Genomic DNA, 14,888 nt, shown 5'->3' with positions numbered 1-14,888 from the left:
GAAAAGCAGTTTTAATAATATTTTGCTTTTTTATACCGTGCTGGCAACTGTTACTTTTGGGTCGGCATTTACATGTGTGGAAGTAAATCGCATAGGGATCTTATTAAGTCGGAGTGGGAGAAATGCGACGGTGTGCTGTTGCGGCGTTGCCGATACGCCTTTCCCTATCAAGTAAAGTAAAATCACGATCGCAAACCGCTTATTTTTAAAAGACTTTTTTTTCAAGGGATAACTAGATAAAATCATTAGACATGTTTCTGAGCATCTGAAATGGAATTATAAGGATATCGTTAGGGTGTCATTTTTGTTATAACGAGAAAACGTCAGTAATCGCGATAATTAGAAATATATAATAGAAAACTCAACTTTTTAACACATAACAGGCCATAACTCAAGAACCACTTTAGATATTGAAACTTTTTTATTTTCAAGATCGGATATTTTACAATATGCTTACATAAGAAAAATTCGATAAGGTTGTTTTTTCTATTAAAAATTGTAAACAATCCATCCATTTACTTTTAGAGCATAGCAATTTTCAGCAATCGTGTAATTTTTTTATTGATAAAGATTTTCACATACTGTCTACAAAGAAAATAGAGCAGAAATATTAACAAAGTTCTTGAAAAAGATACAATCTATTATTTCTAATAGATTTCGAGATATCGATTTTTGAATTCAGAGTTCTAATAGCGCGACCACTATCGAACACCCACTCAATTCCACTTATTTTTACCAAAAATGCAAGTGTTTCTAGCTTGCACTTAAAAAAATTCAAGCTATAGGGAAAATTACAACGATTCGTTAATAAATGAACAAATTAAGTATCACGAGACGTAATTAAATCGTGAAGCTGAACGCATGACGTACACCTTTTCCTAGAACTTTAAGTACTGACAGAGGTATTGATTGGGTCGATCGGTCAACTGCGACAAATTTGCTATACCCCTTCCACGTCTCTTAGCGATGTGCACAGTTTCTCGGTTTATTTCATACGTTTGGCAACGTGTTTACTGTCCTCTCTTTGTTCAGTACATTATAAACGCATTGTACTCTTCTTACATACGGAAATCTTGACCCAAAACTAACCTTTGCCAGCCCTTAGTATAGTTATTTTTATAATTATAGGTGATGGAGATCCTCCTGAATTCGTTTTGTACTATCTCTTCCGTAAACATATGACCGACGTCCACGCTGTAGAATTCGAAGATTCTCTATGTAAATATTGCGGCAAAAAGTGCGTTACAGACGTACTGATGGCCTTCCACTTGTACACTAAACATGGACTGATACCAAATTCGAATATGAGGTTCCCTAAGTGTTCAAAGTGTCCACTTATCGGTAAGCAATTGAACAGTTTCAAAATATTTTTTAATCCATTTTTTTTATTTACTTTTTATGTTTAATTATTAATTTTTGTTTTGTTTTCTAGCGGTAACAGCCGAAAAAATTCAACTACATAGTACGATTCACGGCGAGGATGAGGTCCAATGTCAAAATTGTAAATTGGGATTCTTCACTAAGAAGGACCTGCATGCCCACGTCCAAATTTCAGGACATTGCCAATCTAGTAAGTGTGCTTTAAAAATATTTGACATCTATTTACGAAGATTATTTTTTTTTATATTGTAATCGCAAAACATTTTCCAATGCACGTCGCTATGTTGGTCACATTGCGCCGTGTTCAGCAGTGTTGTCCTTTATTATTTGACAATTATCCTAGTGTCGGTCATTATTTTGTCTAATATTGTGTTGTTGTTGAAATCTTTGCGAGTAATTCTCGTTTTTTTGGCCTATTTTCATAGTCTTTTTTTTAAAAAAAGCACTTTTAAGCACAAACAGTTCTTTTAAGAACTAAATTTTCGAGTTTTTGTATTGCATTTCTTGAAATTGTGTGTTGAAAATATGCCGAAGCATTTATACAGTCGAAGCAAAAAGCTTGTAGCTTCCCTGATAAACAATTTGAACGAGAACGTGACAATAAAGATCGTTTATGACCCTTTATTGCAGTCAGAGAAGTAGGTTTGATTGATAAGCACATTATACCACTTTTAAAGTTAGTTTTTATTAAAGTCTGTGATTATTAGTTTGTGCATTAATAGCACCTTCTTACTTGTTATTACCACTTATGGCGTTGTAAGATGTATATCAATAAATAAATAAATAACCCATAATAACGCTTAGAATAATAATAATGGACTGGTTTTTGCCAATATGTAGGTAATAAGCCAAATAAGCTATAAAACAAATAAATCAATTACTTACTAAAATATTAGTTATTAAATTAAAAATAAAACGTAAAACTCTTTAAAAAATGATATAATAAATATATTGTTTATCAATTTTAAATTAATATTCATCTCATAAATCCGTCACAATCTGGCAGCGCTGTCGCCATCGCTTGTCACTCAAAGACGTGCTTCGGAAATTGTTTTGTATATTATTTTATGGTTAAACTGAAAGGACACTTTTCTGCACATAATTTCTTGTTGTCATTTCAGCTAAACGAATTATACACCCTATTTCAGGAAAGGCGATCCTGGACTGCGCCTACTGCACGAAAAAGCTGCAGTCCTCGGTGGGCCTGTTCAATCACGTGCGCACGCAGCATTTTAAGGAGGCGATCCGCGACGGCATCACCAGTCTGGACGAGAAAATGGACTTCGAGGACATGGAACAGGAACTGAGCCAGCCGGCACAGGAGCCGGTGAAAGAACCGGAGGCGGTGGCGGTACAGGTGGCGGATATTCCGATTAAGAAGGAGGAGAAATCGATAGTACCACAGCCGAAAGAAAGGGTAAGAAGTTTGTACGAATAAATAAATTGATACAACTGGAAAGCAAAACGGGAAATTAATATATTTATAAATCTATAGAGAAGTACTATTTCTTACTTTCAAATTTCAAGAAAGTTCCTGTATTTATTGTTATACTTATTAATATAACTTATATACAGGAAAAAATAAAACAAAATATTTTATTAATAATAATTTCAATAATTTACAAATGCTTGCTGAGTTTTATACCTTAAAAGTTGGTCAATTAACTTTAATCTTTTTTTTTTAAACCAGTACCTTTGGACCCCCTTATCTTTTTACAGTACTAAATGCTATTGTTATTTATTCATCATGTGATGTATTTTTTTACAGCTACTCCAGTTTCACAAATTTTATTCTTGGCTAATACCACTTTCTGGTTCTACACTTACTTTCGTTGCACTTAATTTTAAAACACGTAATAATACAAATCAAAATGCAAACAAATTTTTTAATTCATAACATATTCTAGAATTCTTGTTATTTGACATAGTTTGACACAGATAATAACCTTTAATTTAACAAGAATTTGACATGTGACAAAATTCTTAAGTCTTCTTCTTTACAGGTAAAGATATTGTCGAATGTTAAGGTATCCAAACCAGAAGAGACCCATATTGCTGATACTGAAACGATTGATAATGCTGCAGTAACACAAGCTGACCAAATTGCTGTTACAACTGCCACTACTGCTCTGAGTAACATTGGTGGTAGTTTAGCAACCAATTTAGGTAAGTTCTTTACAAACTTCATTTTTTAAATGTATTATAGGATTATATTCATTGATATATGACTATCTGATATTTTAAGTGACCATACTTTGAAGAGTAATCTAAAATGTCAACATTTACATGTATAGTTCCTGCTATATTGCCCCTTTTTTAATTTAATTTTTTTTTATTTATTTCAGGTTTAGTAGATATTGTAGTATTAGACGATAATCAGCCATATATTTTGCAACAGCCTCAAGGACAGCCTGGTAATGAATTCATACTACCGGAACTTGGAGCAAATGATGGTAAGATTGCTTCTCGTGAAATAATTACCGTATGATCGAAAAAAACGGCGTCCAGTTGGCTGGAAAATGACGATCGATGATATTTCCTTTCTTCATTTCATAGCCATCGCTGACGCCGTTTTTTCTCGTTCATACGGTACCACTCAATCGAAAAAAATGGCCTCAGAGTTGGATTGGAATTAAAAATCGCTTCATTTTATAAAGTTATACGGGAAATGTCAGTGATCTCCATTCCTAAGCCAACTTGACACCATTTATTTTCGATCACACGTTGCTATTTCCAAGTACTATAGTCTGTCCAACGAGAAGATCCTTGACAATGATAGATGTGTCTGTCATTTTAATTTCAAAGTAGTTTATTTAATTTTACAAAGAAATAAGTTGGTACAACTGGAACGCATAGCAGGAAATTAATATATTTAATTTAAAATTTGACTGACAAGGACAAGTGATTACTTCAAAATATTTTGAAAAAAACTGTATAAAACTGAAAAAATGTAATAGAGTTATTTTATTTAATAAAAAACGGTATGTGTTAATACAAAACAAACAAGAACAAGACGCCACATACAAAAAAAATATAAAAAAGAACTATTTCTTACTTTCAGGCTTTATGAAACTTCCCACATTTATAATTATATTTATCAATATAACTTATGTACAAATACAAATTTGTAATATTCCGCAGGAATAAATAAAACATAAATAAAACAAACTATTTTATTAATAATAACATTTACCAAATTTTATACCTTAAAGGTTAATTAATTAACTTTAATCTTAATTTTTTTAACCTTTTGACATTATTTTTCTGCAGTACTAAAATCCATTATTTACCTATCGTGTGATGTCGATATTTTATAGCTACTCCAGTTTTTAGTATGTGTTTAGTATGGTCCTTCTACCATATTCGAGATGCACTTATCTACGACGAGATGGTATATGAACTTTATTGATGGTAACTTTATTGGTGTATAAGACTTTCTGCCTGGGCAGCGAATATTAACCATAAACTGTGCTCTGGGTCTACAGTTAATTTTCACTCGATTTTTCCTCCACTTGATTTCAAAAGACACAAAACACACGTAATAACACGAATCAAAATGCATCATCTTCCAAAACGCAGTATTTGACTAAAAGTTGACACAAAATTCTAACCTATAATTTGGCAAGACTTTGACAAACGTCAAAAATCTAAAGGCGAGTTCATACGCATCGGCGTCCGTTTGTCGTTTATCGTTCCGTCAAACCAATAAAATTGAAATACGACCTGTCATTTTTTGAAATAAACCAATAAAACTGGTTAAAAACAACAAGAGATGACGCATGACGGATTTATAATTAAACTCATCCATAGTTAACTTAAAAATTATTAGAAACTTTTTTTAGTTAAATAAATAGATTGGTATGGGACGTCATCTGCTTTTCTTCTGTCATCGTCTGTCGAAATCTTACCTGAGAAAAAAAACAGAGTATAATTAATAGATAATGTCAAATGTAATTTAAACATCAATATAATTGTCAGATGTATGATATTTTATTTATTGTTCATTTGAACTACTTCTTTGTTAAACGTTTTTTGTATTTTTTTTTATATCAATCTAAAATTAAAAACAGGAGAGTTGAAAAAGTTTTCAGTTGTGTAAAATGCATGTCTTTGTCATATATACGAATGCGTGTCATATAACTTTTACCCATTAATTTTATTGGATTTATGGATGGAACCTTTAAATAAAAAGATTAAGGAAGGATGTTATTTACATATTCACACATGGAGAAATGGAATATACATCATGAAACAGTTCTGTTTGACCTTTTAATTGACGCATTTGAATTTGATTTGAAATTATGCGGATATATGGGATTTTCTGAAATTATTTTATGTTATATATTATTTATTCTACGTCTGGATTTCAAAGGTAGTAAATCTAGAAGTATGTTCTTCTTAGAAGCTTCTCTAAACAACTACTAGTTGTTCAATAAATAATAAATAACATAAAACAAGCTCAGTAAAGACAGACAAATCTGCAAAATTTCAAATCAAATTCAACGCCATACAGAACTATCAGGGATCCCTACCCTAGGGCCCCAGCTCCGTCTGCCATGCATGAATACATGGATAGCATTAAATTCCTTTAATCTTTTTATTCAAAGATGAAAATGCAATAGTAGGGTCGCGGTACATTTGAACTATTTCTATAGGTATATTACAAGCGGCAGCTGCGGGGTCAGATATCAATTCAACGGACGAGCTTGTCATGGTTTTAACGGATCACGATTATCAGGACGAGCAGAACAATGGACAGGGAGACAATTCGAACATAGTCGTCCTTTACAGTCATCCCGTGGAGGGCCAACAAGGACAATTTATAACATCTCAGGTACCTAAAAAAATAGATAATGAGAATATTTTTTTTTGTTAACAACATATTTATAGTTTTATTATGTGAGACGTTAATATATTACATAATTATGTGTTTGCTGTCTTACAAATAATGAAATCAAACTAAGCCTTTTTAATCAATTAAATTAATTATATTAATTAAAGATAACCTAACATAAAACTATTAAGTAATACTTGTAGATAAAAAATAATATAACTAAAATTTCTATAGCTTCTATATACAGACCGGACCACTATAGTAGTAACATAGGCAGAACCGGACGAATTAGCGTATATAGGTAGATATGTGATAAGAATGTTTCAGAATTTGTATTTAATAGCCAAAACGAATACATAGATTCTCGCGACAGTTCTCGTGTAAAATGTATTTTTTAAGTAAAATAATGGATGTTTACGAAGTTCGTGAGCAAATTCAAATTGTAAAATGGTATTTCCAAAATAGGTCTTATCGGGATATACAAACAATTTTTCCACAAATTTTTGTAGACAGGCCAATTCCATCTTTACCTACTATATCAAGAGTTATTAATAATTTTGAAACACATGGGTGCGTGTTCCCACAAAAACACAAAAAGCCTGATGTGCTGATTATTGAAGAACAGGAGTTAAAGCAAGTGTTCATTTGTGCTACCGCGGATCGAAATCCCACGTTTTCAAGTAATCAAATTGCTGAGGTGGTTGCTATGCCCACAATGCCCGTATTGTTCAAGAATATGTGAACAATACTTTTCCCAACCGTTTAATTAGTGGACATGGAACTATTTTGTGGCCCGCTAGATCACCAGATCTTTCTCCCAATGATTTATTTTTGAGGGGTTATAGAAAATCCAAAGTGTATGGTCATAATAGGGCTAATAATCTGGATGAGCTTCAAGTAAAAATACGAGAGGCTTTCCAAACCTCTAACTATTAGCCCTAATATGTTAGCCAGTGTCAGAGGGGATTTTACGACCGCCTAGGCTTCTGTCTAGCACAAGAAGATGGTCTTTTTGAACACTCGTTATCATTTTTTTTTATTTAGAGTATTATTTTAGTTTTTTTGGGGGTTTAGAGAATTTATTTATTTTTAGTTTTGGCTTGTAAACACATTCAAATAATAAATATTTAAGTATTTTTATTTTAAATGTTACCTTAAGTGAAGGTAAACACTTAAAATGAAAATAAATACTCGGCACTCCTCGCGTCGTATTCCTAGTCTGTCACGACCGACCCGTCCAAGCACAAAAGCAACTGCCTACTGCCTTACCAGCCGACTAGCCGGCAGTGAATCCCGAGTACGAACGCAAATCGGGTAAACGTAAATTCGTCCGGCAACTTGCTATGTTACTAGTAGCCTGGTCGTCTCTGTATATGCTAAGTTATCTAAGAATATGAAATTTCGTAGGGTAACTTACTAGTAAATTCGCAAGGAATGCTGGAAATCCGAAATGGGGCGGCTATAACTACGACAGCCGGACAACTTTTAGTGAATACCACTGATAATACCATAACTACCCAAGCCTCACCATCTCCCATAGAATCCATAGAATTGATAAGGAAGGAAATCGAATCTGGTGACGGCACCGGAAATGGTGATAATAGTGCAGAGAACACGCATGTCGAAGAGGGACAAGAACATGAAGTTGTTCAGCCAGGTAAGGGGTTATTTTCTAGTTCATACCAATCTACTATCAGTCAAACAATACTTAAATATTCTGACATAGATTTCAATATTATTTCAATGCGTTCAGCATGATTGGTAACCAAGACAGCGTAATAGTTAAACTGCTTTCCTCAATCGGACTATACATAATTCTTTATATTCGTATTTCGATAGAACCGGAATCTGTTGAACACAGTGAAGAAGCAGAAAGAGAAGAAGAATCAACTACTCAAGCTGAAACTAACGGAGTAAATAGTTCGCTGGATACCACCGATTCTTTACAGGAAGAACCTATGGAGGTTGAGGAAATTGGTCCACCTCAAATTCAAACTAATGCGCCTGAGGAGATTCCAGAAATTAATCAAAAAGAAGAAGTATGTAAAATTAAAGGCTATAAACGAAAAATTATGTGTTTTGTTTAATTTTAGGTTTTAAAGGAAGAAAAAGGTATCCGTCATCGTTCGAAGGTGAACACGCTCCAGAAAGGAATCTAGCCGATATTTTAGATATTCCACCGTTAGAAGCAACGGACGATGAGGGTAAGCGAAAAAAATGCTTAACGTTTTGAAAGTTTATCTCTTCCGTCGTCGGAAGCGAAAAAAATACAAGGAATAAAGAAAAACTATTTAAATGCAACTATTAGAGAACACTTTAGTTTTTTTTTAAACAGATACGTCTACAAAAACCGTTGACGTTCTGTTAAAAGAACATTATAATATAAAGTTAAACTTCAAAATTAACAATTACTACCTGATAACAATTACTTAATAAGGTAAAACCAAAAGCCTCAAACTTTCCGTATAGTCTATAAAATGAATTACTTTGAATTTTGACCGTTATTTTTTTTACCAACATGGCAAATATAAAATCCTCTGTCAAAAAGTTACCGATATTCTTTAAATTGAGTGCCTGAACGAATCAGATAGGTAACTCTTTTTACTTTCGTGAAATAGAAAAGGAAATTATAAAACAAGTGACAGTTCTTCCTCTTCTTGCAAAAATCAACACGAAATAATTGTCAAAAGTAAAATGTCATCAGCTTTTGACATTTCTAAATATCAGACCAATGCCGTCTCTAATAGAACAGCCTCGGAGCGAGATTTATGACGTCACGCTAGTTGGATACTACGGATTAATAAATATGCTGTAGAATACATGGAAAACATAATTATTCCTCGTATTTTTGGTTTGTATTTAAAAATAATAATAATAATACTTATATGTAATAATTTACATATAAAATTACAGCGATCTTTATTTCGTAGCCATCGCTGACGCCTTTTGTCTGTGATATTGTATTATCTGCAAATATAATTTTTCGAACATTGATACTTGCAAAATATACATATAAATTTTGTGAATGCAAATAATAATACATCACTATTAGTAGATATTGAATGTTTTTTGTTAAATTTGATCGATTTTCAAACCCCAAAATTTAAAATATAGTTTACATTTTACCCATTATCTTATGTACCTATTCATGATTTGTATATTGTAAAACATTTGCTGCATTTGTATAGTTCATAGTTAATTTGCCAAAGTATTTATTACTACTTACTTATTACTACTTACTACTTATTACTATTACTCTTACTATAAATAGGTATATATATATATATATATATATATATATATATATATATATATATATATATATATATATATATATATATATATATATATATATATATATATATATTGTATTTATTAACTGTATATTATGTATATTTCATGTAGACTATATCATTTTTAAAATACAAACCAAAAATACGAGGAAGAATTGTGATTTCCATGTTTTCTACAACATATTTATTAATCCGTAGTATCTAACTAGCGTGACGTCGCAAATCTCGCTCCGAGGCTGTTCTATTAGAGACGGCATTGCGTCAGCATGGCCGCAAGTTGCTAACCTAATAAAGTTAACACTAGAAAAGCCCGCGGTAACTGTCAAATTCAAAGTTATTCGTTTCACAGACTATATGATTATGTATAATTTGTTTTTAATTTTTACGTATGTTACGTTTAATAATGTTATGTTCTTTAAAATCAAAGAAGCGATTGCCATACATTACTAACGTCTACAGATGCATGAGCAATACATTTATTTTTATTAGATTGTATTAAAAAAGCCTCTTGTATTTTTCTTTTAGAGGCTATCGCTTCTTTCATTATAATTTTGGCATCGTTAAAATCTTTTCTGTGCCCTGTGTATCATGAATGCTGACAAATCTTAGATTTGTGAAAGTCGCCCTTTCATAAATAATCTTTATGTTCTTTGATTCGACCATTTAAGGGTCTAGATGTTTCACCAATATAAAATTTATCGCATTCACATGGTATTTTTAAATATCTAAATATTTTATTAAAAATGTTTCTATAGAGATGTGCAAAAAATTCACTACCTATAGTCTGTCCATCGTATGGAGGGTGGCGATAAAGAGAATCATCGTTTATGTGACTTTGTTATAAATAACGTGAAGTTGGTCAAAAAAGAGAAGCAACGCGTCAGAAATGGCATATTTATCTATCCTTTTTTAATTATTTCCTGTTCTAAAAATTTTTGGTGCTTCTTTCAAATGTAGACCTTTTGCTACAGCAGCGCCATCACAATTTTTTCCTCTTTAGATAATAATACTTCTTACATCTACCCACCATAGTTCTACGATAGAGAATCCGTAACACAAACCATCCACAAATGACACACAGTTGTGTCTGTCATTTGTGGATGTCATCTGTCGAAATCTTTCCTGACTCGTTGAACAGACTATACCTGTAATAAAAGTAGCAATTCACGGCTTTTAACAATTTAAAAAATAAATTTAATGCTTGATGTACTCTTTCTTTTGTTCTTTTTATTCAATTTTATGCAATATTCTCAAATATACTTTCTTTTTTTATTTCCAAACAATTTTTAAACATTTCCTATGCTATTCTCGTTGCTTTAGGCCACGACATACCCCCAGTTCAAGCTCAAAACAACACAGTTGAGTTAAACGAAGCCACCGATCTTAATGATTCCGGAGACGGTTTGATTCTTAACGATACGTCCAGTTATGAAGCAATGGAAGTCGATGGTATAACAACAAACATAGAGGCCGAACCGATTCAGCAAAATAGTCAAGTTGTCGAAATCACCAAGGTATTACTCTTTTTTTATAGTTTACAGAAATAAAGTTATTTTTTGTTAATAATCTCACAATTACTAAAATTTACCAAAAATAAATCAATTGAAAAGTGTAAAAATATGATGATTTAATATGAGGTTTTGAGACATCATTTATATATAACTGAAATCTTTTATAGGATGAAGTATATACCCAGTCCTGTTCAGAAACTGATAATAGCGCATCACTAGAACAGCACTCTTCAGAAGAATATGCTTCGCTAGATCAAGCATCATTAGAGCACCACGCATCATCAGAGCAACTGTCACTAGAAAACCACGCTTCATTAGAACAAGTATCGATAGAACAGCCACATGCTTCGTTAGAACAGCACCAATCAGAAGAACACCCATCCTTAGAAGGACTTTCTATAGAGTCGCAACCCGACAAATCTCTAGAAGAGTCAAATGTACAAACAGACAGCTTTATAAGCCAGGAGGAAAATCAAAACGCATCCAATGAGCTACTATCAAATGTTGAGCATCAGTTTGCCAGTGAAATCTGTTCAGAAATACAGGAAACCAAAGAGAATGAAAATTGCCAGATGGAGAATGAAAATAACGAAAACGTGGAGGCCGAACAGTTTCAGGAAAACGCAACCTTGGAACAGATTCAACACAACGCAGCATCAGAACAGATTCATGAAAATGTCGACCTGGAACAGATTCACGAAAACGTAGACCTGGAACAGATTCATGAAAATGCCGATCCGGAACAGGTTCACGAAAATATAGACACGGAACAAATTCATGAAAATATTGACACAGAACAGACTAATGAAAGTTTAGATACAGAACAGATTCATGAAAATCTAGAATCTGAACAGATTCAGCAAAATATGGAACAGGAACATATTCAGCAAAACGACAATAGTATTCAGTCGCATTTTGAGGATTTCACTGACGAGTCTCAGCAGAGTTCCAGTCAGAAAGTGCTGAGGAATCTGAATAAGGAGATATTGGACGATTGGGACGATACGGACAGTCAGCAAAGTCAGAGGAGTCGAGAGTGTGTGCTACAGGACGAGCAGACGAGTATAGATCAAGATTCAAACCATGTTGTGAATGGTAAGTGATATCAATAATTTTCTAGTATTTTTTTAACACAATTGTTCTTATAGTTTAGTTAATATTTTTTCCGATTTCAGTTTACTAATATAGTTCCCATACAAGGTGTTTCACAAATAAGGGCAAGTATTTTAATAGGTGGTAGATCTCGATAAAAGAAACATATTTTCTCTTTATGGTTTAGTTTTAAGTTTTGGAGTCATTTATTTTACTTTGAAAATTTCCAAAAATATGATTTTTTGCTCAAATTTTGAGAACCACTGGATCTTTTCTGGATTTTCTTTCTTGTAAATTTAATCTACTACCTATGTTGCCATATTATCAAGAAATTATGTTTTTTAACTAAAAACTAAAAAAAAATTGCAAAAAATTTTTCAAAAAATTCGCGAAAAAAACCTCATAGGCGTGTTTCTGGGGTTGAACTATACTATACCAGTTAAAATACTTGCACTTATTTCTGGGATACCTTGTATAATATTTTCTCTCATTTACATGGTGTTGATTGTAGATTGTTATAGGAGGGGGTATGAGTTAATCACCGCGACCTTATAGACATTCTTGAGATCAAGCACGTAAAAAACTATTTTTTACAGGAAAAAAATATTTGTTACACATAAAAATACGATTTTTATGCGTAAAAACTACTTGTTACACGTAAAAATCTATTTTTACACATAAAAAACTATCTGTTACACGTAAAAAAATATTTGTTACACGCAAAAGAAACTATTTTTGACAGACAAAAAATTATTTTTTACGCGTAAAGCTATTTGTTCAACGTAAAAAACAATTTTTTACATGCAAAAAAACAATTTTTACATGAAAAAAAACTATTTTTTATTCGTAAAGAACTATTTTTTACGCGTAAAAAACTTTTACCTAAAAAAATATTTACCTACAAAAAAAAACATTGTTACAGGTAAAAATCATTTTTTGCACGCAAGAAAAACTATTTTTTTACAGGCAAAAAACTATTTTTTACGCGCAAAAAACTAATTTTTACACGTAAAAAGCTATTTTTTATGCGCAAAAGACTATTTTACGTAAAATATATTTTTTACAGCAAAACTATTTGTTACACGTAAAAAACGATTTTTTATGCGTAAAAACTATTTGTTACACGTAAAAAACGATTTTTTACACGCAAAAAAAAAACAATTTTTTACACATAAAAGCTATTTTTTACACGTAAAAAACTATTTTTAAATGTAAAAAGCGATTTACGCACAAAAAAACTATTTTTACAGGCAAAAAACTATTTTTTACGCGTAAAACCTATTTGTTACAAGTAAAAAACAATTTTTGACACGCAAAAAGTACTATTTTTTATGCGTAAATAGCTATTTGTTGTAGGTAAAAAAAAATATTTTTACATGCCAAGAAACTATTATTTACAAAAAGAAAATATTTTTGACAGACAAAAAACTATTTTTTACGCGTAAAGCTATTTGTTCAACGTAAAAAACAATTTTTTACATGCAAAAAAACTATTTTTTATTCGTAAAGAACTATTTTTTACGCGTAAAAAACTGTTTTACCTAAAAAAATATTTTTTTCACAAAAAAAAACATTGTTACAGGTAAAAATCGTTTTTTGCACGCAAGAAAAACTATTTTTTTACAGTCAAAAAACTATTTTTTACGCGCAAAAAACTAATTTTTACACGTAAAAAGCTATTTTTTATGCGCAAAAGACTATTTTACGTAAAATATATTTTTTACACCAAAACTATTTGTTACACGTAAAAAACGATTTTTTATGCGTAAAAACTATTTGCTACACGTAAAAAACGATTTTTTACGCGCAAAAAAAATTATTTTTACACATAAAAAGCAATTTTTTACACGTAAAAAACTATTTTTAAATGTAAAAAGCGATTTTTTACGCACAAAAAAACTATTTTTACAGGCAAAAAACTATGTTTTACGCGTAAAAGCTATTTGTTACAAGTAAAAAAACAATTTTTGACACGCAAAAAAGACTATTTTTTATGCGTAAATAGCTATTTGTTATACGTAAAAAAAAGATTTTTAAATGCCAAAAAACTATTATTTACAGACAAAAAACCATTTTTTACGCGTAAAAAACTATTTGTTACACGTAAAAATTTATTTCTTATATGTTTAAAACTATTTTTTCACGTAAAAAACTATTTTACGCGTAAAAAATATTTTCGTAGCTACAGAGTGTAAATTTTTTTCAACTTTGAATGTTTTGCTAGATGATGTTTCTCGAAGGGAATGGATTATGGTTTTCGTGGTGGTTGTCCACTTTTTGATATTCTAGTTTTATTCAGAATTAATATAGGATAATATAGAGAAAAAAACAATTATCTGTTTTATAGAAGCCGTCGAGAATGTCAACAAACTTATGGACGACTGGGACGAAGAAGACGAAGAACAGAGTAAAGACTAAAATCATTTTTTATATAAATTTCGTGTGACTTTATGTTATGGTAGGATATTTTAAATTATAAAAAATCAAATTTAGTTCCTTTTTAAACCTAAAAAATTAACTTGTACATATCTAGAGGTTTACAAAGGACAATTTTCGTCAAAAAAAACTTTTTTAATTCGTTTTAGAACTACTTTATATACAGTTTTAAGTAGCAATGGAGTGATAGAAATTATATTGTGTTTTAAATATTATATAGGTTCAAATATATTGTACATATAATGAGAGTCTTTTTATTGGTTTGTATAGGTAAACTAAATAAGTCTTCGTATATTTTCTAGACTCTTACATTATTTCTCGTTTTGATGTCGAAGCAGTTGA

The 14,888-nt window shown here is 31.3% G+C and overlaps 1 protein-coding gene across 1 annotated transcript in view; it reads left to right on the top strand.

The window, feature by feature from the left end:
• The window catches only part of LOC115888779 (centrosome-associated zinc finger protein CP190-like), a 28,227-nt gene extending 13,443 nt beyond the window's left edge, over positions 1–14,784 (top strand). The window contains 13 exon segments of the mRNA XM_030908620.1: positions 1,129–1,341; positions 1,433–1,570; positions 2,502–2,797; positions 3,384–3,546; positions 3,726–3,833; positions 6,036–6,214; positions 7,622–7,871; positions 8,054–8,253; positions 8,308–8,373; positions 8,376–8,418; positions 10,828–11,021; positions 11,186–12,113; positions 14,458–14,784. Coding sequence (XP_030764480.1) covers positions 1,129–1,341; positions 1,433–1,570; positions 2,502–2,797; positions 3,384–3,546; positions 3,726–3,833; positions 6,036–6,214; positions 7,622–7,871; positions 8,054–8,253; positions 8,308–8,373; positions 8,376–8,418; positions 10,828–11,021; positions 11,186–12,113; positions 14,458–14,528 — 2,849 coding nt within the window. The 3' untranslated portion in view covers positions 14,529–14,784.
• The last annotated feature ends 104 nt before the right edge of the window (positions 14,785–14,888 follow it).

This window comes from Sitophilus oryzae, unplaced genomic scaffold (assembly GCF_002938485.1).
Source record: "Sitophilus oryzae breed Bouriz unplaced genomic scaffold, Soryzae_2.0 scaffold_808_pilon_pilon, whole genome shotgun sequence".
NCBI lineage: Eukaryota > Metazoa > Arthropoda > Insecta > Coleoptera > Curculionidae > Sitophilus > Sitophilus oryzae.
The sequence above is the reverse complement of the archived record's forward strand: the minus strand, read 5'-3'. Positions and strand labels throughout refer to the sequence as shown.